Here is a 24,005-nt window from a genome sequence, read left to right on the forward strand (position 1 = left end):
AGGAAGTAGGAAGTGACTCACCAGCAGCAGCAGTAAGAAGCACATGGTGAGTAATTTCATGATTTTTCTTCTAGAAAACATATTGAAACTTGTTTCACCACTGGTGTTATTGCAGTATAACATCCCTATGTCACAATTTTTAATGTTGAAAAACACAAATTTAATTGAGTTTGTGTTGGACAAGAAAATGTTACAATATAACTACATAATACATACGTTTCAGACTAATTTGTCATCGTTCAATGTTTCTGCCTCTGTAATTCAGTATTGAATATGCGATCACCAACAACCAGACAAATTCCATAAGTGACACGCGGACTCCTAGTACCTCCCATTGGTAAGATGCAATGGACGGATGGACGGATGGAACAGAATGATTGTTAAGGAACTATGTGAGACTGATGACCTTGCCACCGGTTTGGTGCTGGACCCACTGCTGGGCTTCAGCACCCATAAAATGAACATTAGTCCTCCACCAGTGTTACCATGTTGGGATCATCTCAAAAAGACCCTGATGCAATTTCAGCTTATTTGTGATTTCAATGCAACATTTGAGGCCCTGACAGTGGGCGAACTGGCTGGTAACTACTTTCAATCTCTGGCCATCGTCAGGAGCTACTACGGCAACATGTGTATTGCTATCTCAGTGCCTTCGCGTTGGACGGTGTCAAGATAGAGTCCTGTGACAGATACTCAAGATCAATGGAGCAAAGGTAACTTCAACAAAGCACTGGTTTGCAGGACAGCATCTGGAGTTCTTGCTGGCCTGCACAGCAAACTTGAGTCCCGCTGACAGCCAGATGCTGAGGGCAGGAGTCAATGACTTCAGTGTGATGTATTCCAAACGCCAACGTTGCAGTCAGCTGTTCCTTGGGCCTGCAGTTTTTATTAACCATGACTGCAACCCAAACTGCAAGCTCCATCCTGGTGAGAAGAATATTGCTTATATTGAAGTGATTCGACTGTAGCAGCATAGAAATTGTGCTGCCATTATTCTACTCTGACGGTGCCAATTGGCAGCACCATAGCCAACCACTGATGGCGCCATGGCTATTTAAGGGGTGGATTTCCCCCTGCTGGCTCTCCCTCTCTGCTTCCTGGTTGGTTGCGTCACTGCCGGCTCGACCACGCTCGTATCGGGCAGGTAAGGCGGCTAGTCTGCTCACCTTCTGTGTAGGCCTGTGGGTTATTATTAATTGCTGTGTTGTACTGCAGGGCCCTTGGTTCGAGTGCCCCGGAGTTTTTATGGATCGTGTACCCTGCTCACTGTCGGCACGGTGATTTTTGCGGTCAGGTGTGTGGCGTCAGCAGCTGACTACACAGTTGGCGCTGCTCGTAGCTGGGGATCGCTGCTGCTTTATTGGGACCTGCTTTGTTGGGACCTGCTTTGTGTGGATCGCTGCTGCGTTGTGTGGATTGCTGCTGCGTTGTGTGGATCGCTGCTGCGTTGTGTGGATCACTGCTGCTTTGTGGAGATCGGTGTCAGTGAGTTTCCTCGGCGTGTCCGCTATAACGCGTCGATTTCCATCATCCATCTGGTGGAGAGGTTCTATTTCACCAGCTGTGGACCTGCCTTCTTAAGACAATTGCTTTTCCCCTGGCTTACATCACTCGCAAGTATTGCGTGGTACTCTGGTGTGCTGACTGTTATTAATTGACTGGCTTGATTGGAGCCCTTTTTAAAGTCTGTTTGTTGGCAGTGTGGGTTGCATTTTTGTTTTCATTGCCCTGCTCCGTTGTCTTGATTTGTTGTATTGATTATTTTTGTATTTAGATTTATTTGTTTAGATATTTCATTTGGGCAGAGTTTTTCTTGTTTCTTACCTTGTTTATTTTTCTTTGTATTTTGAGTAATTTATATTTGGCAACTGGTAGTTTTGTTTAGTTTAATTGATTTCTGCTGCCATTTATTTGTTTCCAAGTTTTTGTATATTGTTTGTTCTGTTGGATTATTGTAACCCCACTAACCTGTGTGTGTGTGTGTGTGTGTGTTCCTTTTGTTTTAGTTGCTGAGGTCCGGTGGTCTGGTGGTGGGATCCCCTTTTGTGTGCTGTGCTCCCTGGGATTCGGGTATCCTTCACGTGTGTGTGTGTGACTGTCACAGCTGGGTGTCTTCTCTTTTTTTTTTTTTTTTTGTTGGGATTCACCGCTCCATCAACTCGTGCACCGGTATCCTCAGCTTTAATTTAGTCCCTTAGTTTAATCCCCGTGTGAATGGTGTGTTTTTATATCATTTTAATCAAATTCTGTTAATAAAACTTATTTTGTTTGAGATTGGAACACTTGCTATTTGAGTGAACGGACCTGTGCGCCTTTAAAGGTGCATCATTCAGTTCTTTGGGCTGAAATCCCAAAGTGGCGTTGTCTGGCAACTTGATTTGTTAAATAGAGTAAGAACGACTATTTCTTTATTTTCCTGACCCTCCGCTCGCCACACGACCAATCTCACCTGGGGAGGAGTTGACATATTACTATGGTGATAGCTTTTTTGGGGATGGAAATGAAATGTGTGAATGCTGCACCTGTGAGAGTAATGGAAAGGGTCACTTCAAACACCAGGGGAAGCAGCATGACTCGGAAACAACAAAGGACACTGTGAGCCAAAACTATCACCTGAACAAGAGATATATTTGTCATCACAGAGAGAAGAGTGGTGCAGGCCTAACCTGCAACACAATAGCAAATGAGAAGTCTGAGGATGCAATCTCAGAAAGTCAAAGCAACAAGTACAGCAGCACTGAACCTTGCATCACTGACACACCTCAAAATGCAACTGCTGAGGCAGGAGAGGAAAGGTCCATGAGAGCTGAGAGAGAACAATACCTCACAGTTAACCAAAATAGGTCATCAGTGCCACAAGGTGTAGGAGCAGAAAAGACCTCTGAAGACAGGGAAAGAAATGAGGTGGTGAAGCCAACTTCTGGACCGGCAGACAGCAGAGTCAAAAAGAAGAGTGTTCACAGCCCAGAAGAGTCCGGGAGGACGACAGGAGAGCCTTAAGTGTGAAGGTAACAGAAGCACGAGGGAAAGATTTTCAAAACTAATGATAAATTAAAAGTGAGGAAGTGAAAGAATCAATCTGTTGGACATGTGCTGTGGAAAAAAAGTTAAAGAAGTATGTTAGGACAAGATTGCTGTTAAATGATCAGAGACGATGCCAAATCATGTTAATAAACAATCAGCAGGTTAGCATGTGGAAGATATTGTCGTTAAAGAGGCAAAGCGTTGCTTGACTGTACTGGGGCGGCTGTGGCTCAGTGGTAGACTGGGTCGTCCCTCAATCAGAAGGGCGGGGGTTCGATCCCCAGCTCCTATGGGTCAACATGTCGAAGTGTCCTTGGGCAAGACACTCCTGAAGCATGAAAGAAAAGTCTCCTCCAAATTACATTCCTCCTGTATGAATGATGTGTGAATGGGTGAATGAGGATGTCATGTAAAGCGCTTTAAGTAGTTCAAATAACTAGAAAGGTGCTATACAAATGCAGACCATTTAGTGCTTGTTCTGATCAAAACGTGAAAAACATTCATTGTGCTTGCTTTTCTTCATAGCTTGTAAGTTGTTTCAGCATTCATCTGGAAGAGTTGTTGAAAAGATGGTAAGTAGATAAAAACATGTTGTTACTTTACATTAGTATGCTGAAGACACAGAGCCTCAATTTGGTGCGTCACTTTTATTTGTCCACAGAGGAAGAAACTGTGTGGATTGTGTTTCGGAAACTTCGCCAACTTGAAGCAACACCTAATAGCGTGTCACACAATTCCAAACAAACAGGAGTTTCAACTTCTAATGAAATATGGGAATGCACGGTGAGATTAGGAAAAGTGTATATTTATACACTAACCCAAACCTAACATTGTCTCATCTCATCTCATTTTCTATACCGCTTATCCGTAAGGGTTGTGGGGGAGCTGGAGCCTATCCAGCCACTTCCTTCAACCAGTGTTTCTGGGACCCAAACCCCCTCTTCCCTTTCTTCGTATCAACTTCCTTCATCCATGAATCCTGCATCCTGTGAGAGTGACCTACCTTCATCCAACCTTCCGGGACACTCGAGTGGCCAGAGTGAAAATGTGATTGGCTCGATGTCAAAGGTGTGCTCATGCAACTCCCGCTGGGAGCAGGTTGAAACCAGGTTACAGCTGCTGGAGCAAAAGGTGGACCGAATGATGACAATGCAGCCACAGACACCAAACAGCACACCACGTAAACCACCTCTATCGGTTCAAAAAGGGGAACATTTAGGAAAAGAAAAGAAGTGCGGTCCTTTATTAGGTAAGGCAGGGGTGTCAAACTCAATCAAAGAAAGGGCCAAAAAACACGGTCTAAGTCGCGGGCCAAACAGGCTCAACATTTAGTGAAGACTCTAATAGTGACTCTTTTATTATAGTATATAATATAATATAATATATATATATATATTCTATCCAGAAATATGAATTTAAACAGCCAAACTTCAACAACTTTTCCTCAATAAAATAAATAGAATTTTAAATAACTGTTTTCTTTTTTTGTACTTCTCCTGCTGTAGTGTCGTCTTATATTTATATTCTTTAATTATAGCCACATCAGCTCCACAAACAAGACACACAGGTTTACCTCCAATATCGACAAACAGGTAAAATTCTGCCCCCCACCTGCTTTGAAAGTCTCTGTTTTCAAAGTCCACTTTTCATTTAGCCATTTATTTTGGGGGGGCTAGCTTAATGGTGCGTCTCCACTAGTACCTACTCCGTACCTACGCCGAGTAGAGCTGAGTAGGTACTAGTGGAAACGCGCCATAAGTGTCGCTATAACAGCGCTGAGCGAGGCATTGATCGGTGTGTCATTATACCTGCGGGAGGAGGGGCTGCTGCACAGGTCATTCTTAATAGTCACATGAAATTATCTCGCGGGCCGTATATAATTGTATTGCGGGCCTTGAGTTTGACATATGTGAGGTAAGGTTTCCTTTCCTTTCAACTAGAAGTTTCTGAGAGAATTTTGACAGTTACAGAAAATTTGTTTCACCTTTGTTTTTGTATTTGGATTGTACAACTAATGTTTACTGCTTTTTATTGCAGAAAAGATTGTTCCAGACTGAAAAGTTTCGCTTGGGCCCACGGACTGGAAGGAAGGACATGGAAAATGCAAGGCAGTCCTCATGCCATGCTCGTCGCTTTTGCCTTTACATGGCTGCTGGCCTCCCATCCAGTTCCATCTCACATGACCTAAGGTTCCTCAACCAAATGGACAAGTTGCGTGCGTGAGTAATATTTTTCTTGACCTAAAATATGCTAATTATCATAGATATCTTGGCACAAATGACATATTCTTATCTATAGCTTTCACTTTGTAATCTATGATGTTTCAAAGTAGGTGAAAATTTGGATGTTGCAGTATGGATTGAGATATTTTGTGGTGGAAGATCAAGTAACTTGTAACTGTGTACCTTTTTCCATAGCTGGCCAACCTACCTCTTCTTCCTTGGCTCTTGACGAAGGCGGTCGCACTCTCCCCTCTCTCTCCTTCCCTTATCTTTTCCTGCTATGCTCTCAGTCTTGTCTTGACTAGGAGCCTCTCTCTGCACTGTTCTCTAAAACTCTAAACCTTAACCATGGAATTAGTGAACTGGTCTCTCCATGCAGTTGATAAAATTTTCAGCACCAGAAGAGTGGTGCCCGGGGAACCGGCATGCCCTCAAGGAACATTTCCAGCTGGCTACATGGTCGACTCGTGGGATAAGTGGAGGACCATGTGCCTGGCGGAACTATCCATTGAGGTCGTGGAAGATGTTTATCTGTTTGACTTTGACTTTTCTTTATTTGATCCCCCATAGGGGGAAATTTTCATGTTACAGCAGCAACAATTGAACAGGGAGAGTGAAAAGAAGCAATAGTAGAAGAAAAAATAGCAATAGCAAATAAATATAAATATAAATATATGGCTGTGATGAAATAAATATTTACACTATGGGATATTTGAAATAAATATTTACACTATGGGATATTTACACTTGGAACCATGATAATAGGTGTTCTGCTGATTGGATTATGCATTGCACTGATGTATCGTCAAAACTGGAAGACGGTGGCAGCAGTCAAGGGCCCTACTCCGCTGCAGGCCATGATTGAGGATTTAGGCAGGGCTCAGGCCGCGGTCCTCAACCACACGGATAACATCTTGGAGAAGCTTTCGGCTCTGCAAAAAGGATTGGATCGATTGAGTGACCAGAATGGACAATAGAGTAAGCCAAGTCTATTGAATATGGCTGTCTCGCTCTAACCCAAATAATCTAATCTGAATTGGCCTCCCCTAAGCAGTGGCCTTGGCCAAGGTCACTACTGGAATAATCTCCCCTCTGAGTTCACTGCAGCTGGGACGCTCTTCCCCATGCCACCCCCATCCACCTGATGCTTGTTGGCTTGTCTGGAACCAGACCAGGGACGTCTCCATGGCAACCACCATGTTATCGCCGACAACTGCGAATGAACTGAGGCAGGTTTTGGGAACTGATGAGCAACACATCAGGACTTACTCCTGCCCTACATCCAACGCCTTCGCCAGCTTCCACCCCTCCAGTACGAGGGGCGTGGTCCAAGGGTTCGCCTATCGGGGCTGTAGCCAGCAGCCTGCCTCCTGCGGTGCTGGAATATCTCCACTCCCCTTTTCCCCTCCCCTGTTGCAATGTTGTTATTGTCATGTGATGTGCTAAAAATTTGTGCTGAGGTTTTTTTTACCGGTCCCACACTGCACTCCACGAGTACAGTCTGGTGTCGCATGTTTTTTCTCCTCCCCTCTCTCTCTCCTCCTGTTTTCCTCCCCACTTTCCCCCCCACTGTAAAAATGGACTGCTGGCATTTTACACCTTGCCCAGGGACAACAGTTGAAAAATAGCTTCCTTACGCTAATACTGGCACATTTACAGAAATGTTCACTAATGTGTACCGTCCCTGTTAAATAAATAAATACCTTTTTCAGAAGGGATATGCACCCACGTCAGTGAAAAACGTGTTGACCGACGTCGTCATGTTCTGCAGACATTGAAAACTCATTTCTGAGTGCGAGTAAGCTGAAACCCAAAGAACTTGAAGAACATTCAATATGAAATGAAGAGGATTCAGGCTGAGGTCCAAAGAAGAGTTGTCGTCCACCGGCAGAAAGTGTTGCGGAAAAAGACAGGTAGATGTTGTCACCATCTGTTATCCTTGATATTGCGTTCTTTCAAAAAAATAATTATTTTGTGTGCTGTATATATGTTGTCATCTTAATAAACTGCAACTTGGAACCTCATAAATGCGTGGTGCCCATCACACTGTTTTTACAGAAAATCAGCTTGATGCAGACCAGGAAAGCCAATTCTTGGTGATTGCCAGGAAAAAAATTCCTGAACTGTTTGGTAAGTAGACTTAATCATCCATCCATCCATCATCTATACACCGCGTAATCCTCATTAGGGTCGCGGGGGGGCTTGAGCCTATCCCAGCTGACTTAAAGCGAAGGCAGGGGACACCCTGGACAGGTCGCCAGTCTATCGCAGGGCTACATATACAGACAGTCACTCTCGCATTCACACCTATTAGAGTTACCAATTAATCTGAGCATGTTTTTGGTGTGAGGAAGCCGGAGTACCCGGAGAAAACCCACGCATGCATAGGAAGAATATGCAAACTCCATGCAGAAAGATCCCAGGAAGGCCGGGACGCGAACCAGGGATCTTCTAGCTGCAAGGTGAAAGTGCCAACCACCAAGCCACTGTGCAGCCCTAGACTTCACATTGTATTCCTTCTTTGCAAGCTTTCATTCTTAACAAGCTGTATTTTTTTTATGCATATCTTACTATGTTTTGTAGAATGTTTTGGCCGCAATGGAGCTCCTGACAACAATCATGCCTTGATCACGGGGTACATCATGTGCTATCTGTGCATCATTACTGGACACAGATCCGTGGTACTCACAAACATGATGAAGGAAAGTGTGGTCAACTGTGAGAGATGGGATCATGGAAACAAATTCCAAGTTCTGGTTAGTCTTTTTAAGGGGGAGGGACCATGTGATAAACAGTTAATTTGTTGAATTAACCTTCCTCTTGTGCTAGCTTTCTGTTACCATCTCTTATGTTAACGGTTCAGCTTTGACCCGTGTCTTAAATCAGCTGAATTAAGAATAAGAATAAGAATAAGACCGACTTTATTTATCCCGGAGGAAATTGTTGTGCCAGAGTGCGGTACAGAGGTCGTCACAACAATACAAAATATTAAAATACAAAAATTGAACAGAAACTTAGACACAATAAAATACAATTAAATTAAATAGTCTGTCCCTTTTTAAAACAAAAAGTACAGATTGAAAAGTACAAATTTGTGAGAAGTGTCACAGTGTGTGAGGTGAAGTGTGCAAAGTAAGTGAAACTATACAGAATAGACTTTAACAATTAAATAAGATATGTGCAAAGTGCAAACTGCAAAACGGGAGACAAAGTGAAAGGGAATGACCTTCACGGTTATTGCACATGATTCTGCTGAATGAGTCCGTTACGTGTCCCTCCTGCTGGTGGAGGAGGCGTTATACAGTCTAATAGCCACAGGTAGGAAAGACCTCCTGTGGCGTTCTGTGGTGCACCTTGGTGGTCTGAGTCAACGACTGAAGGTGCTCTCAGTGTGGCGTGCAGGGGGTGGGAGGTGTTGTCCATGATGCTGAGCAGCTTCTTCAGCATCCTCCTCTCAGACACCTCCACCACAGACTCCAACTCGACTCCCAGGACAGAACCAGCTCTCCTGATGAGCTTGTTGAGTCTGTTGGCGTCAGCTGTCTTCAGTCTGCTGCCCCAGCACACTACAGCGTAGAAGGTGACGCTGGCTACCACAGAATGATAGAACATCTGCAGCATGGTTCTGCAGACATTGAAAGATCTGAGCCTCCTGAGGAAGTACAGTCGGCTCTGACCATTCTTGTAGATGGCGTGGGTGTTTCTAGACCAGTCCAGTTTATTGTCTATGTGGACACCGAGGTACTTGTAGTCCTCCACGATGTCCACCTCTAATCCGTTGATGGTGATGAGGTTTGGACAGGTCCTCTGCTTCCTGAAGTCCACCACCAGCTCCTTTGTCTTGGTGACGTTGAGCTGTAGATGGTTCAGTCCACACGACTCCACGAACCTGTCCACCACACTCCTGTACTCAGCCTCCTGGTCCCTGCTGATACAGCCCACGATGGCAGAGTCGTCTGAGAACTTCTGCAGGTGGCAGGACTGTGAGCGGAACCTGAAGTCTGAGGTGTAGAGTGTGAACAGGAAGGGAGACAGGACCGTCCCCTGAGGCGCCCCCGTGCTGCTCACAATGGTGTCCGACGTGATGTCCCGCAGCCTCACATACTGTGGGCGGCCTGTGAGGTAGTTGGTAATCCAGGCCACCAGTGGAGCATCCACCTGCATGTCCAAAAGTTTGTTGCCAAGGAGAGTAGGTCGGATGGTTTTGAACGCACTGGAGAAGTCAAAGAACATGACTCTCACAGTGCTGCTCCTCCAGGTGAGAATAAACTCTGTGCAGCGGGTAGATGATGGCATCCTCCACTCCAATATGGGGCTGGTACGCAAACTGCAGGGGGTCCAGCGATGGTCTGACGACTGTGCGGAGGTGCTTCAGGACGAGCCTCTCCAGTGACTTCATGACATGTGACGTCAGGGCCACTGGTCTGTAGTCACTGTGCGTGTTGGGATGCTTCTTCTTGGGCACAGGAACCAGGCATGAAGTTTTCCACCGGTCGGGGACAACCATCTGGCTCAGGCTCAAGGTGAAGATGTGCTGGAAAATCGGGGGGAGGAGGATGGTCGAAGAGGTGCGAATTGAGTGAGCAGTGGGGGAAGCATCATGAGAGGAGCTGGGGGGAGGGTGGGCAGAGGCTGCATTGTCAAACCTGTTGAAAAACAGGTTTAGCTGATTGGCCTCCTGTAGGTCTCCTTCCATCCTCTGGTCATCCTTCTTACCATGACCAGTGATGGTTCTCAACCCACTCCACACCTCCCTCATGTTGTTTTGCTGGAGCTTGTTCTCCAGCTTCTTCCTGTAACAGTCCTTCCCCTCTGAGATCTTCACCTTCAGTTCACTCTGCACCCTCTTCAGCTCCTCTTTGTCTCCACTCCTGAATGCAGCCTTCTTCCTGTTCAGTGTTGCCTTGATGTCCTTGCTTTGTTGTTCGGGTAACAGCGCACAGTCTTAGTGGGGATGATGTTATTTGTGCAGAAGTTGATGTACTCTGTGATGCAGTCTGTGAGTCCTTCAATGTCCTCCCCCTGCGCGTCACAGAGAACATCCCAGTTGGTCACCTCAAAACATCCCTGGAGAGTCTCTTCTGCTTCCTGTGACCACCGCCAAACAGTTCTGGTGGTCACAGGTTGCCGCTGGACTGCAGGAATGTAGCGTGGCTTTAAATGCAGTATGTTATGGTCAGCTCTGCCAAGTGGAGGTAGAGCTGTGGCGCTGTATGCGTCCTTAACATTAGCATACAGAAGGTCTATTGTTTTGTTGTCCCTGGTTTTACAGTCCAGAATTTACAGAATTCTCAATAGAAGTCCACCTATCCACTGTTATGTGCTAATTTTCTGCATTTTATTTCCTAAGGTGGATGAACACAAAACTGTGCGGTCATTTGGTCATGCTGCACTCAGCCTTAATAAGAAGGAGTTTGGGTGGCTTCAACGCCTGAGTGATGGCAAGTGCTGTTGTCAAGGGAGCAATTATGTGTTCCACACAGTACTTGGCAAGCAGATTGTGAAGCCCTCTAACTTCCTGAATCTGGCTTGGGGGGACTCTGGGATGCCTAGTACCATAACGTTTAACAAGATCCGGAGTAGTGTCTCTGCTCAGGTAAGAACTAGATTTAGGTTGGAATCTGGCTGTAGAATAGAATTTGTAAGTTGTAACGTGGTCATTGATTAGAATTTCAAAGTTGGAATAGTTGGGTACTGGAGTTCAATCAATCAATCAGTCTTTATTTATAGAGCGCCAATTCATAACAGCGTTATCTCAAGACGCTTTACATAAAGAGCAGGCCTAGACCAAACTCTTTAATTAGAGAGAAACCCAACAATTCAGGAATTCAAAATTAAGGATTCAAGAATTCCCACATGAGCAGCATCAGATATTATATTGAGCAACAGTGGCAAGGAAAGAAACCTCGAACAGACCCAGGCTCAATGTGGGCGGCTTCTGTCAGGGTCCATGTCCGGATTGGACAGAGTGAGAGAGAGAGGGAGACAGAGAGACAAACAGAGAGACAGAGACAACACAATCAGCAACCAACATGCTAACAGTGACTATAGCACTTACAATAGGAGTGTGACTAATAAATTAGCATTAGCAATATGGAAATATTGAAAAAAGGTTTATTCCTGTCAAAAGGGAGTTTTTTTCTTGCCACTGTCACCTTAGGGCTTGCTCTGGGGGTTCAGGCCATTTGGGTTCTTGAATGAACATGAATGTTTGCAGCTCGGTAAAATTGGGTGCGCACACAATTTAGGGGGTGATGAGTGACTGTCATACGTGGACACGTGGAAGGTTACAATGGGGATGTGGAGAGACTGGCAAGCGTGAGGCTTCCTCATCATCAGAGAACGAGCTCCCATCAGCTGGAACTTCCACGGCAAAGAGGAGATTGACTTTCTCGCATAAATCAAGGCAGTCTGAAGTCCGAAAGAGTAAGCCGCCACAAACTGTTTACACACTAAGTGCTCTGTGGTGGTCGACAGGTTGAGACAACCTGTTGAAGATTATTTTCTGTACAAAATGAATGCAACTGTGCCAGCACCCACAGTTGAAGAGGAGCCAAGATATGAGTCTGAGCCCCTGACTACAATGACCACAGGAAGTGTGCAAGCACCCCTGCAGAGCAGGCTTCATGCAGATTATTTTCAGAACAAAATGAATGCAACTGAGCCCCTGCACAAGCAGAGCAAAGAGTGTAAGAATTCACCCCTTGATGAGCCATCAGCTCAACCAGCACCCCAGGCTGAGTAGAGCGTCATGTGCATGGCAGCACCCACAGTTGAAGAGGAGCCAAGATGTGAGTCTGAGCCCCTGACTACGATGACCACAGGAAGTGTGCAGGCACCCCCTGCAGAGCAGGCTCCAGGGTCAGTGCCAGCACCCACAGTTGAAGAGGAGCCAGGACGTGAGCCTGAACCCCTGACCACGATGGCCACAGGAAGTGTGCAGGCACCCCCTGCAGAGCAGGCTCCAGGGTCAGTGCCAGCCCCCCTAATTCCCATACAGTAGACACCCGAATGCATGCGAGAATCCTCAGTCAAAGGTCCTAAGTCCTAAGACTTTTTGGGTCACGTTTACTTAGGTTTGAGAGGTTCAGTGATGCTGATCAACATGTTAGATGTACCCATCATGTTTTTTTTGTTTACCCTAACCCTTTGTTTGTTTGTTTATTTTTCCTATTTAAACATGATATTTGACATAACATAATTTGGAGTAGGAAAGAAAAATCACAGCAAGATGAAGAAAATACATTTATTTCTAATGTATGCCGGCACTTTATTTTATTTGTGACTTTTTTTCTATTCATTTTATAAACATAGTCTTACAAATAAAAAAAGGAAAATCTTTTGTTTTGTTTTTTCATTTGCATCCCATATTACATTACATTTGTTGACAGTTGCTTTATTGTTCAGAAACTCACACACCTTTTTTCCTGTAAAGTTACAATGCCTCCTAAATCAGAGACATTAAAATGTAAAGGAATGGATTTATGGAATATGGGTGCGCTCACAGGTTGTAATGCGGAAGTGACAAATGAGGCGCTAACCACAGGTAGGGTGGGGTCAGTGCACCTAAAATTTGACTCAGAGTACTTTGTGCTAAACCCTATCACATATGTCAGACAAAGTTGGTTTGGCAACTTATGAAATTTTAGAATCACAGAGGTCATAGGTCAGTGACCGCCATATTGTTTTGATCTCCACGTTCGCTGCGTCTACATGGTAAGTTGGTCTCTTACAAAAGCTGTTTTTTTTTAACCATTTTTGCCCATCTGGAGAGTTTTAACTAATTCGTAGTGTTTTACAAAGACCTTAGGCACAAGTTGGCATGGTTCTTAAAAGTCTTTTGTTTAGGGACTTCTGGTGGAGCGGGTAACGAAGATGGCTGCATAAAAGAACCCTCCGTCACCGTTCACCTCGTCCCCCCCCAAAAATAGTGTTTTTATAGTTCAAAATATAGTCAACAGGTGCGTGATAGATTATTACAACGAGGGAGAATGCAGTCAGTACAGAAAACCTTGCAACAATACGGTCTGAGAAGCCAAGGTCAATGACAGGCTCCCGAAGACACGGAGGGAAACATGGCTACCATGGACCTACAGGCTGGTATGGCAACAGAGCTAGCCACCATTAAGGCACTTCTACAGGGCGTTGCCTCTGACATGAGTGGACTAAAATCTGGCATGGACGCGGTTCATACCCGGCCACGCTGAGCGTGGTTATTGAAAATATCCGACATACCTTCACTACACCTGAGGCAGCTGAAGATTTCTTCTCAACAGGACCTTGAAAGACTTATCCAATGCCTGCTGGCGGATTTACTATGGATGACAAGCTGTTTCCACGCTGGTTTGGTATGCAAGTCAATATATATGTTATAGAAGAACATTGACGGATATCTCAGGGATGCGGTGTTATATCCCAGCCAGTTGTTGACAGAGACTTTTACTACACTTCATTATTCTGTGCTTGCATTGTTGAGATAAAGAAGAGTTCGAGAAGGCCTTGAACAGTGAGAAGCCAGGACACCTGCGCTTCCCACCAACCGCCCCTGCAAGGAGGAGAGCAAGCAGGGTGCGGCAGAGGACTGCTGAGAGGAGGAACTTTGCTTATACATGTTACATATATGCTTGAAAGATACTGAGACTGCTCAGTGCAGATGTAGATCTTTGCCTGTACTCCTTGCTTGTTGCAAGTAAAACTTTGAACTGAGATCTCTGTCTCTGAGAGTTTATCTTGTGTGTTGGGAAATTAATGGTACGAACTAACAGCGAAAATACAGTTCTGGTCTTATAGAAATAATTTCCTGACAAAGGATAAAAGTTCATGATTGTTTAATTTTATTTCTCGTCCCTCTCTGAGACTGATATATACCTAAAAGACTGGTAGAGGGCGCTCATACCATTGCAAAGAGTAGTTTGATAATTATAGGTAAGATGTCTGAAAGTGATTTTCTGGTTGACTGTTAAATGCATTATATGTTGAATTAGTTGGTTTAGCCAAATACGTTTTGGGCACTCAGACCTCATTAAGGACAGAGTAAATTAAAAGGGCGGGGTTAAAGCAATGTCGGGATACTAATAGATGACGTTCTGAATCGCAACCTTAGTCTGAGCTATAAGCGGGGGACGGGGGGGCATGGAGGATCCGGGACTTGAGGTTTCACGGACGCACTATGTTCTTGTTGTTTTAGAGTTAAGGTCACAGAGAACCATCCTGTTCGACGAGGGTTCTCACAAATGTGCATTTTGATTTCATTTTTGTTCATTTTCCTTTAGTTTCAGGCTGTTTGACTTCCTGCCCTTGTGTGTTTTCCCGCCAGTGTGATTGTCTGCCCCGCCCTGATTGTCTCCACCTGTTCCCCATTACCTTGTGTATAAGTAGTCTGCATCTCCCTTTGTCTTGTGCCAGATTGTCTTGTCTTGTCCGAGCATCATAGGTCACTTGTGTTTTTGCAAACCAAGCCATAGATTGTCATGCCATGTAATTAGTAAGTATCTTGTCCATGTAAGTATTGTATTGTATTAAAGAGTTTGTCACCAGATTAAATGTGTCTTGCTTCGTGCATTTGGGTCCACCCTGCCTCTGAGCCCTGTGCGTAATACTAGGTTTAGAGACTTAGGCAAAAATAAAACAATTGGGTAACATGGCTGACATGCTTAAGATACTGTCATGGAATGTAAAAGGGGCAAATGAGACTGTTAAAAGAAAGAAGCTTCTACTGTATTTAAAACAGAAAAAAGTAGACATCTGCTTCTTGCAAGAGACCCATTTGTGCGATGAGGAGTCTAACAAACTACAAAGAGACTGGGTGGGCAGGGTATTTTTCAGCTCAAACTCATCTAAACAGAGGGGTGTTGCTATTCTAACTTGCAAGAATCTTAATATTAAAGTCCACAAACAATATTCAGATAAGGATGGCAGGTGGGTGGCATTAGACATAGATCTTTTTGGGGTCAGATACTCCCTTATTAATATATATGCTCCCAATACAGACTCCCCACAGTTTTTTGTTGATATATGTAACAGCAAAACAAATGGGTAATTTATATGTTATAATTGGGGGAGATTTTAACCAGGTGAGGGACCCAGCACTGGACAAGTTGACACCAGCAAATAGAAGACCAACACAAAAATCTATATTAACAGTGGATACTATGGTAGAAGAACTAGGCCTGGTCAATATCTGGAGACTCTTACACTCTAATGAAAGGGAATATACCTTCTACTCAAACCCTCATTCTACCTACTCGCGGATAGACTACTTTTTGATATCAGATCATGCCCCAGTAGAGACAGTATTACACCTTGAGCCTAGATCCAGGGAGCCTATAACCCGTTGGAGACTAAATACCTCATTACTTCATAATGAAACATCTAGTAATTTTATAAAGTAAGAAATGTTGGAATATTGGGTTCAAAACGAAGGCACAGCCTCAAACCCCGGTCTAGAGTGGGATGCATTTAAAGCCTACTTGAGGGGCCGTCTGATACAACACTGCTCTTTTCTTAAAAAGCAATCTGTTAAGCGCCTTCAGGAATTAGAAAAAGAAATCAAGGATCTTGAGAAAATACATGCACATCAACCAAACTTAACAGTACTCTCGCATCTAAATAAGCTTAAGTTTGAATTGAATTCCATATTGCAGAAAAAAGTAGAATTTGCATTATTTCAGTGTAAACAGAGGTACTATGAACAGGGGGAAGCTGCTGGAAAATTTCTGGCACAGAGGGTAAAACAACAATATAGCTCTACTCTAATACCTGCTATAGAGAATGAAGAAGGAATATTGGTGACGGACACTGGGGAGATTAATGAGACGTTTAAATTATTTTACAAAAAGCTATACACCTCACAGTGCAATACAGACCAGGACGACATAGATAATTTCTTGTCACGAGTACATTTGCCATCCTTGTCTGTAGAAGAGCAGAGAGGTATTGGAGGAGATATTACACTTGAAGAGGTTAAACAAGCTATAAGAAAACTGAGTGCTGGGAAGTCACCTGGGGACGATGGCTTCCCGACAGACTATTATAAGGAGTTCTCTGACCTGCTAGCTCCAAGATTACTCAAGGTATTTCAAGATGCACTTAAAAGGGGTAGTGTGCCGGAGAGCATGCAATCTATAGTAATAACACTTATCCATAAAAAAGGAAAGAATCCTCAGCAATGCAGTAACTATCGCCCGGTCTCATTGATTAATGTGGATGCAAAAATATTGGCAAAAATTTTAGCTACAAGATTGGAGAATTATCTGCCAACTCTTATTCATTCGGACCAGGTGGGCTTTATTAAAGGGAGGCATTCTGCTGATAATGTTCGCAGGTTGTTACATTTGCTATGGCAGGAAAAAGATAGTGTTGAACCCAGGGTTGCCTTCTCTCTAGATGCTGAGAAGGCGTTTGATAGAGTCGAGTGGGCATACCTGTTTCGCACACTGCATGGGTTTGGTCTGGGCTCCTCATTCATAAATTGGGTCAAATTGCTGTATCATTGTCCCAGGGCTTCAGTCTTAACAAATGGAAGGAGGTCTACACCTTTTTCACTCTTTAGAGGTACAAGACAGGGCTGTCCCCTAAGCCCATTAATTTTTGCGCTGGCACTGGAACCTTTAGCAATCGCCATTATGTATTATATAATTATTTATCCTGTGTAACACAACAGATTCAATTTTGCCTTTTTCTGGTTTTGTCTACTTGCGTAACCCCCTTTTTTTCTTTTTATTTATTTATTATTATTTTTATATGTATATGTGTGTGTATGTGTATGTATGTGTGTGTATATATATATATATATATATATATATATATATATATATTATATTTGTTTCATGGTTCTCAGACTGTTTAAGTTCTGTTGTTGTGGAAAAAATGGAAAAACTAATAAAAACTGTTACAAAAAAAAAGTCTTTTGTTTAAATCTAACTTTTTAATAGGCACCTTTGATTTCGCTAATTAGCATGCTAATGTGCTAGTATAATAGATTGAAACAGGATCACAATGAGGTCAGCTTCCATATTTTCATCTAAAAATATTTACAAAAATCCACAATTAAAGCTATTCAAAGCTAAATTTTAACATTGTTTTTCTTTTCCTTTATTTATTAGTCAAAATTTCAAAAAAGATGCCCATCTCCAGAAGATTTTTGAAAAGGACGTTGAAAAGGCGTCATCAAAGACTCCTCATCACCAGGCTTGAGCTGTGGTATTTCTTCCTTCTTGTCTCACTTTTGCCTGTCACTTATGGATTGAAGATAGGCTCAAAGTCAGTGTCACCTACATATGTGGCAGTGGGAGAGAGTGTGACCCTCAACTGTCACTTTCTCCTTGGTCCTGAGGACCTTGGAGTGCTGGATATTGCATGGAGCATGAAGCCTTCAGATTTTGGTGAAAACGAGACACTAGTCATCTGGTATGCTGGAGGTCACATATATGATGGTGATGATCCATTCAGAGGCAGAGTACAGTTTGTGTCTTCTGATCCTGCAAGTGGCAATGCTTCAATAAGCATTACCGATTTGAAACCTACAGACGCAAACACCTACCAATGCAAGGTTCGGAAAGTTCCCGGAATCAACTTCATCATCATTCGCCTGGATGTGATGGAGAGGCCAACTAGACCTGAATGTTACCTGGAAGGTTTGTTTGAGGTGAATCACAAGGTGGTGCTCAGATGTAAGAGCACAAAAGGCAGCCTCCCCATGTGGTACAAATGGTCCAAGGAAAGCGGAGACAAGAGGATCCCCCGTGGTGCCATTGTTGATTCTGTGCAAGGTGAGTTGCACTTAGCAATCACTGGAGAATCTGTCTCAGGGACGTATGTCTGTGCAGCTCAAAACCTTGTGGGTTTCGAGACATGTCCGTTAACACTCCAGTTCAACCCAGCAGTTGATGTCAACATTCGAGCAGCAGTAGCAGCAACCATAGTCGTTCCGCTCATGGCCCTCATCATCACTGCCATTGTCATTGTCCTCTGTCACAACAGAAAAAATCGGGAGGATTTAGGCAATAAGATCTCAGAAGATGAACTGCCTCCCCACAAACGGCTGTCTAAGGAGAGTCACCAGATTGTGCCAAAAAATGTCCAGTACATAAAAGAGGTGTGTAATATCTAATGACTGCACAATGAAAAATTTGATTTTGTGTTTTTGATGTAATACAAACCCTGAAAGATGACTTCTATAGGTGGCTTTAATGTAGGTGAATTTGGATGTGTGTCAATAATTGTGAACATGGAAGACAGTACATGTAATTGAACAAATGGAGCAACTGTAAAAATCGATTTACTCAGTCATGTTGTCTATTTTTGTACAGGACAAAGTGAAGGTCAACATGGCGAGGAAGCAAGATGAAAAAAAGCCTGAGGTGAACCATGTGTATGCGACAATGAAGCCCGTGAATGACCGTACATATGAAAAAATGAGATCCATGAAGACTTTCTTTTTTGTGGAAGGGGAAACAGGTTTTTAAGGAAAATTGACTGTTCAGCATACACAAATTTTGGGTACTGCACAAGTTGCACAGTTCTGCTGTCAGACCAGGTCTTCCATACAACATTACATACATACGACAGTCATGTTTGGTCACTGTTGAGTTAGAAAATTTTCTGTTTTGGTAGTATGTTTATTCAAAGGCCATATTTGCTGTCACACATTTGTTGACAGCTTAGCAACAAAAAAGATTTTTTCAATATTTCTTTTGGCACAGAAAAGGTTTTTTATTTATGTATTTCATTTTGAGACAAATGCGGTTCAAAAGATTTTGAAATGCACATATAGTCAATAAGAATAATGTGAACTGTTCCAGGAATGTCCCAATGCTTGTGAGTCACTCTATACATGAGCAATAATGACTTATAATGGAACCACAACAATCACAATTCTCATCTGGTGGGTGTGTAATGGATGAGAATTTGGAAATACTTCAAAGGTTGAGATTTCAAAGAGAGTGGGAGATAGGAGGCTGACTGTTGGAATGAATGGAAGCTTGCAGACCGCTGCATCAATGAGAGGTAGTTGCATCACTCTAGATACAAGCATTGAGGAGATATAACAGATCAAAGACATTCCAGATTTACATCTACTGTATTGTGTCAGAAGAGAATTTTGGAGAATTCAAGGGCTTATATCTCGGTGGAAATTACATGTAGGAAGCTGATTCCTGGACCATATGGAAGCTTCCAGATAGGTGCATCACGATGAGGTAGTTGCATCACCCTAGATACAAGCATTGAGGAGATATAACAGATCAAAGACATTCCAGATTCACATCTATTGTATTGTGTCAAGAGAATTTTGAAGAATTTCAAGGGCTTATATCTCAGTGAAAATGACATGTAGGAAGCTGATTCCTGGACCAGGTGGTCACAATGAGGTAGTTGCATCACTCTAGGTACAAGCATTGAGGAGATATAACACACATTGTAAAATTCCACTTTCTAATTGGGGCTCATAGAAAACGCTTCCAGAATATTTAGTGTGGGCTTTTGGGGGTGGTTCTTGTGGGTCCACTGACACAAAAATGACCACTGGCCATGGGGGGAATGCCAGCTTTGAGCCAGAAGTGGTTGCCAGTCTCTAGCTGGCTCTATGACCGAACAGGGCCCAAAAAGACTTGTGTGGCGAGCTTGACTTTTTGACCTTTTTGACCTTTCTAAGCTAAATGGCCATAACGTGACAACGTAAAGGGCTAGGGACGCGGGGCCAAGTGTTCCCGAAAGCTTTATAAAGAGCTTTATCACATATGTCAGAACGACATCTGTAGCTCATTGTTTTCTTTATTTATAAAGCACCAATTCATAACAGCGCTATCTCAAGAAGCTTTACATAAAGAGCAGGTCAAGACCTCTCTCCTGGACTGCTCCCTGGACTCCATACGGGAGGTGGGTGAGAGGAGGACTCAGCAGCTCCTTCAGCAGTAGGCTGAGGCACCCAACCTGCACAACACTGCAGCACCCAGCACCTCCTAACGGCAGAGACTATCACTGTCTTATCACTATCATAAGCTGTAGCTCACTTTGTAAATGTAAACTATACAGCTGTGTACATTCTGTAAGATTTATGACACTGTGGTGGCGTCTGCAGTCCTCTATGCAGTGGTCTGCTGGGGAGGAGGGAGCACGGAGAGGGACAGTGAACACATTGCACAAAAAGAGACTCAAAAGACTGGTCAGGAGGGCCGCTTCTCTCCTGGACTGCTCCCTGGACTCCATACAGGAGGTGGGTGAGAGGAGGACTGACTCAGCAGCTCCTTCAGCTGCAGGCCGAGGCACCCACCCTGCTCTTGAAGCAGTCCTCTATTCTCCATTTATGTGATGCCTTTTCCTCTCTCATTCCCCTCTTCAGGACGGCTCTGGCAGTGCTGTACAGCTCGCTGTCAGCACACCCGAAGGCAGTGTCCCTCTCCCTGAGCAGGCTCTGCACCTGATTTGTCATCCAGGGTTTTTCCTTGGGGTAAACCCTGATGCTCCTGTCCACAGTGGTGATGTCCTTGCAGAACTTTTTGCAATCCAAGACTGCTGTCGTGTATTGCTTCAGGTCAGGACGTGGAGCAGTACACGAAAGCAGTAGAGAATTTTGAAGTATTTCAAGGGCTTATATCTCAGCAAAAATGACACGTAGGAAGCTGATTCCTGGGCCAGGTGGAAGCTTGCAGATAGTTGCATAAGTATGAGGATCACTCTAGATACAAGCATGGAGGAGATGTAACAGAACAAAGACATTCCAAATTTACATCTATTGTATTGTTTCAGAAGAGAATTTTGAAGAATTTCAAGGGCTCATATCTCAGTGAGAATGACATGTAGGAAGCTGATTCCTGGACCAAAAGGAAGCTGGGTGCATCATGATGGGATAGTTGCATACAAGCATTGAGAAGATATAACGAATCAAAAACATTCCAAATTTACATCTATTATGTGTCAGAAGAAAATTTGGAGTTATTTCAAGGGCTTATATCTCAATGAGATATAGAGGTAGGAGGCTGATTAAGTATTTCAAGGGCTTATATCAGCAAGAATGTCATGTTGGAAGCTTGCAGAAAGCTGAAATTTGGAATTGAGAATTTGGAATTTGGAAGTAGTTCAATGGCTTCAAGGGTGGCTCTGGCTCAGTGGTAGAGTGAGTCGTCCCTCAATCAGAAGGTCGGGGGTTCAATCCCCGACCCTATGGGTCAACATGTCGAAGTGTCCTTGGGCAAGACACTGAACCCCAACTTGCTCCTGAAGCATGGCTTCAGTATATGAATGAGTACGAAAGAATAGTCTCCTCCAAATTAGATCCCTCCTGCATGAATGATGTGTGAATGGGTGAATGAGGATGTCATGTAAAGCGCTTTGAGTAGTTGAAATAACTAGAAAGGCGCTGTACAAATACAGATCATTTACCATTTACCATTCTCGGCCTGATGAGCTTGTTTATAGAACTTGTTGTGAAAACACTGGAAAACAGCCGGGACCTTGAATGTTTTGCTCTGTTTATATTTAGAATGGTAAATATTGCTAGTTTACACAGCACAAAGGAAGTTATGATGCTGTGTTTTGGTGCTAAGAGCTGAATGTCTGTTTTAGTCGTCTCTCGGCCTGATAAGCTTGTTTATGGAACTTGTTATGAAAACTCTGGAAAACAGCTGTGTTTTGGTGCTGAGAGCTGAATGTCTGTTTTAGTAGTCTCTCGGCCTGATAAGCTTGTTTATGGAACTTGTTATGAAAACACTGGAAAACAGCCGGGACCTTGAAAGTTTTGCTCTGTTTATACTTAGAATGGTAAATATTGCTAGTTTACACAGCACAGAGGAAGTTATGATGCTGTCACATACTGTCACATACGGTCACTTCCTGTCTTCCTGTTCCTGTTATGGTAAGCGTCATTTCCGGCTATCAGAGTTTCCGTGTACTGTGCTATCAACAGCGTCTCATTCCTTTTTCTCCACTGGATCTATTTTCACGCTTTACTGTCTTAACCACTGTAGGGATGCTTTTCTGTGGTTGTAGCAATGAAGAGAGGAGCCCAAGATTCATTCAAGAAGTTTATGTAGGTGTACGAGCTCGGAGTCCAACATCACAGGCATAGATGAGACTAAGGAATACAGAGTAAAGCTACCACATATATAGGATTCTACAAACTATATCTGGTTTCGGATACATGAGAGCATGTCCCAAGATGGACTTGATCTTTCCTTAGAACAACCAGTTGTCCAGACAAAGCGGAGTCGGAAGAGTAGTATGCTGACTTGAGAGTAACATATATACCATGTAAGACAGTACATTTAAATTTAAAACCTGCACACATATTTCTCACTTCTTGTGGTGATAATTTCGTTATTTCTGTAGCTTTATACTTAAATCACTAGCTAGCTTATTAAAGCTAAAACCTCTACAATGGCTTCTCTCTCTCCCTCTCAGTCTCATGCTGTCTCCTGCTCAGTGTGCCATATGTTAAGTCACTCTTCTGCCTCCTTTAGTGAAACCTGTGGTACCTGTAATAAGTGTAGTTTATTTGCTGTACTGGAGGCGAGGCTTAGTGAGTTGGAGGCACAGTTCCGCACCATGGAGCATAAGTCAGCTGTAGCTAGCCAGCCCCCAGTAGCCGGTGCGGGCCGACCTAGCTTAGCTCCTACTCCCCCGGCGGTTCCCGCGCAGCTGGGAAACCAGGGCGGCTGGGTGACTGTCCGGAGGAAACATAGCCCAAAGGAGAAGCCCACGGTGCACCACCACCTTCAGGTTTCCAACCGATTCTCCCCACTCAGCGACACACCCGCTGACAAACAGACTCTGGTCATTGGAAGCTCCATAGTCAGGAACGTGAAGCTAGCGGCACCAGCGAACATAGTTAAGTGCATCCCGGGGGCCAGAGCGGGCGACATAGAGTCAAATTTAAAACTGCTGGCGAAGGCTAATCGTAAATTTGGTAAGATTGTAATTCACGTCGGTGTTAATGACACCCGATTACGCCAATCGGAGGTCACTAAAATTAATGTGGAGTCGGTGTGTAACTTTGCTAAAACAATGTCGGACTCCGTAGTTTTCTCTGGTCCCCTGCCCAACCTGACCAGTGATGACATGTACAGCCGCATGTCATCATTTAACCGCTGGCTGTTGAGGTGGTGCCCAGCTAACAATGTGGGCTTCATAGACAATTGGAAGTCTTTCTGGGGAAAACCTGGTCTCATTAGAAGAGACGGCATCCATCCCACTTTGGACGGAGCTGCGCTCTTATCTAGAAATATGGCGAAGTTTATTAGTCCTAAAACTTGACAATCCAGAGTCGAGACCAGGAAGCAGAGCTGCAGTCTTACACACTTCTCTGCTCCTCCATTAGTACAGTCACCCACCCAACATCCCATAGAGACTGTGTCTGTCCCCCGACCACTCAGACCTTTTAGATCTATTAAGTCCAACAGGAAAGGAGTTCAGCATAAACATTTAATCAGAGTTAATATCACTGGCACTATGAAACAGGACAGGAGAGTTAAATGTGGACTTTTAAACATCAGATCTCTGCCATCCAAAGCTGTTTTAGTTAATGATCTGATATCTGACAATGAAATTGATTTATTGTGTCTGACTGAAACCTGGCTACGTCCTGAGGAGTATGTTAGCCTTAATGAGGCCACTCCTCCCAGTCATACAAATACTCACATTCCCAGAGATTCTGGACGTGGAGGTGGAGTTGCAGCAATCTTTAACTCTAGTTTAATAGTCCAACCTAGACCCAAACTTAATTATAACTCCTTTGAAAGCCTTGTTCTTAGTGTTTCACACCCA

The 24,005-nt window shown here is 43.8% G+C and overlaps 1 protein-coding gene and 1 pseudogene across 1 annotated transcript; both read left to right on the forward strand.

The window, feature by feature from the left end:
* Positions 1-355: 355 nt before the first annotated feature.
* On the forward strand, positions 356-4,016 carry LOC139209212 (histone-lysine N-methyltransferase KMT5C pseudogene; annotated as a pseudogene).
* Positions 4,017-22,619: 18,603 nt separating this feature from the next.
* Positions 22,620-23,566, forward strand: LOC139209216 (uncharacterized). Its single transcript, XM_070838847.1, has one exon. The coding sequence runs from the start codon at positions 22,620-22,622 to the stop codon at positions 23,493-23,495; it is 876 nt and encodes a 291-aa protein (XP_070694948.1). The 3' UTR covers positions 23,496-23,566.
* The last annotated feature ends 439 nt before the right edge of the window (positions 23,567-24,005 follow it).

Source organism: Pempheris klunzingeri, chromosome 11 (assembly GCF_042242105.1).
Source record: "Pempheris klunzingeri isolate RE-2024b chromosome 11, fPemKlu1.hap1, whole genome shotgun sequence".
Taxonomy (NCBI): Eukaryota; Metazoa; Chordata; class Actinopteri; order Acropomatiformes; family Pempheridae; genus Pempheris; species Pempheris klunzingeri.

What these genes read in the sequence shown, in the direction of transcription:
- LOC139209216 (XM_070838847.1), top strand. Translation starts at nt 22,620, where the DNA reads ATGGCTTCTCTCTCTCCCTCTCAGTCTCATGCTGTCTCCTGCTCAGTG.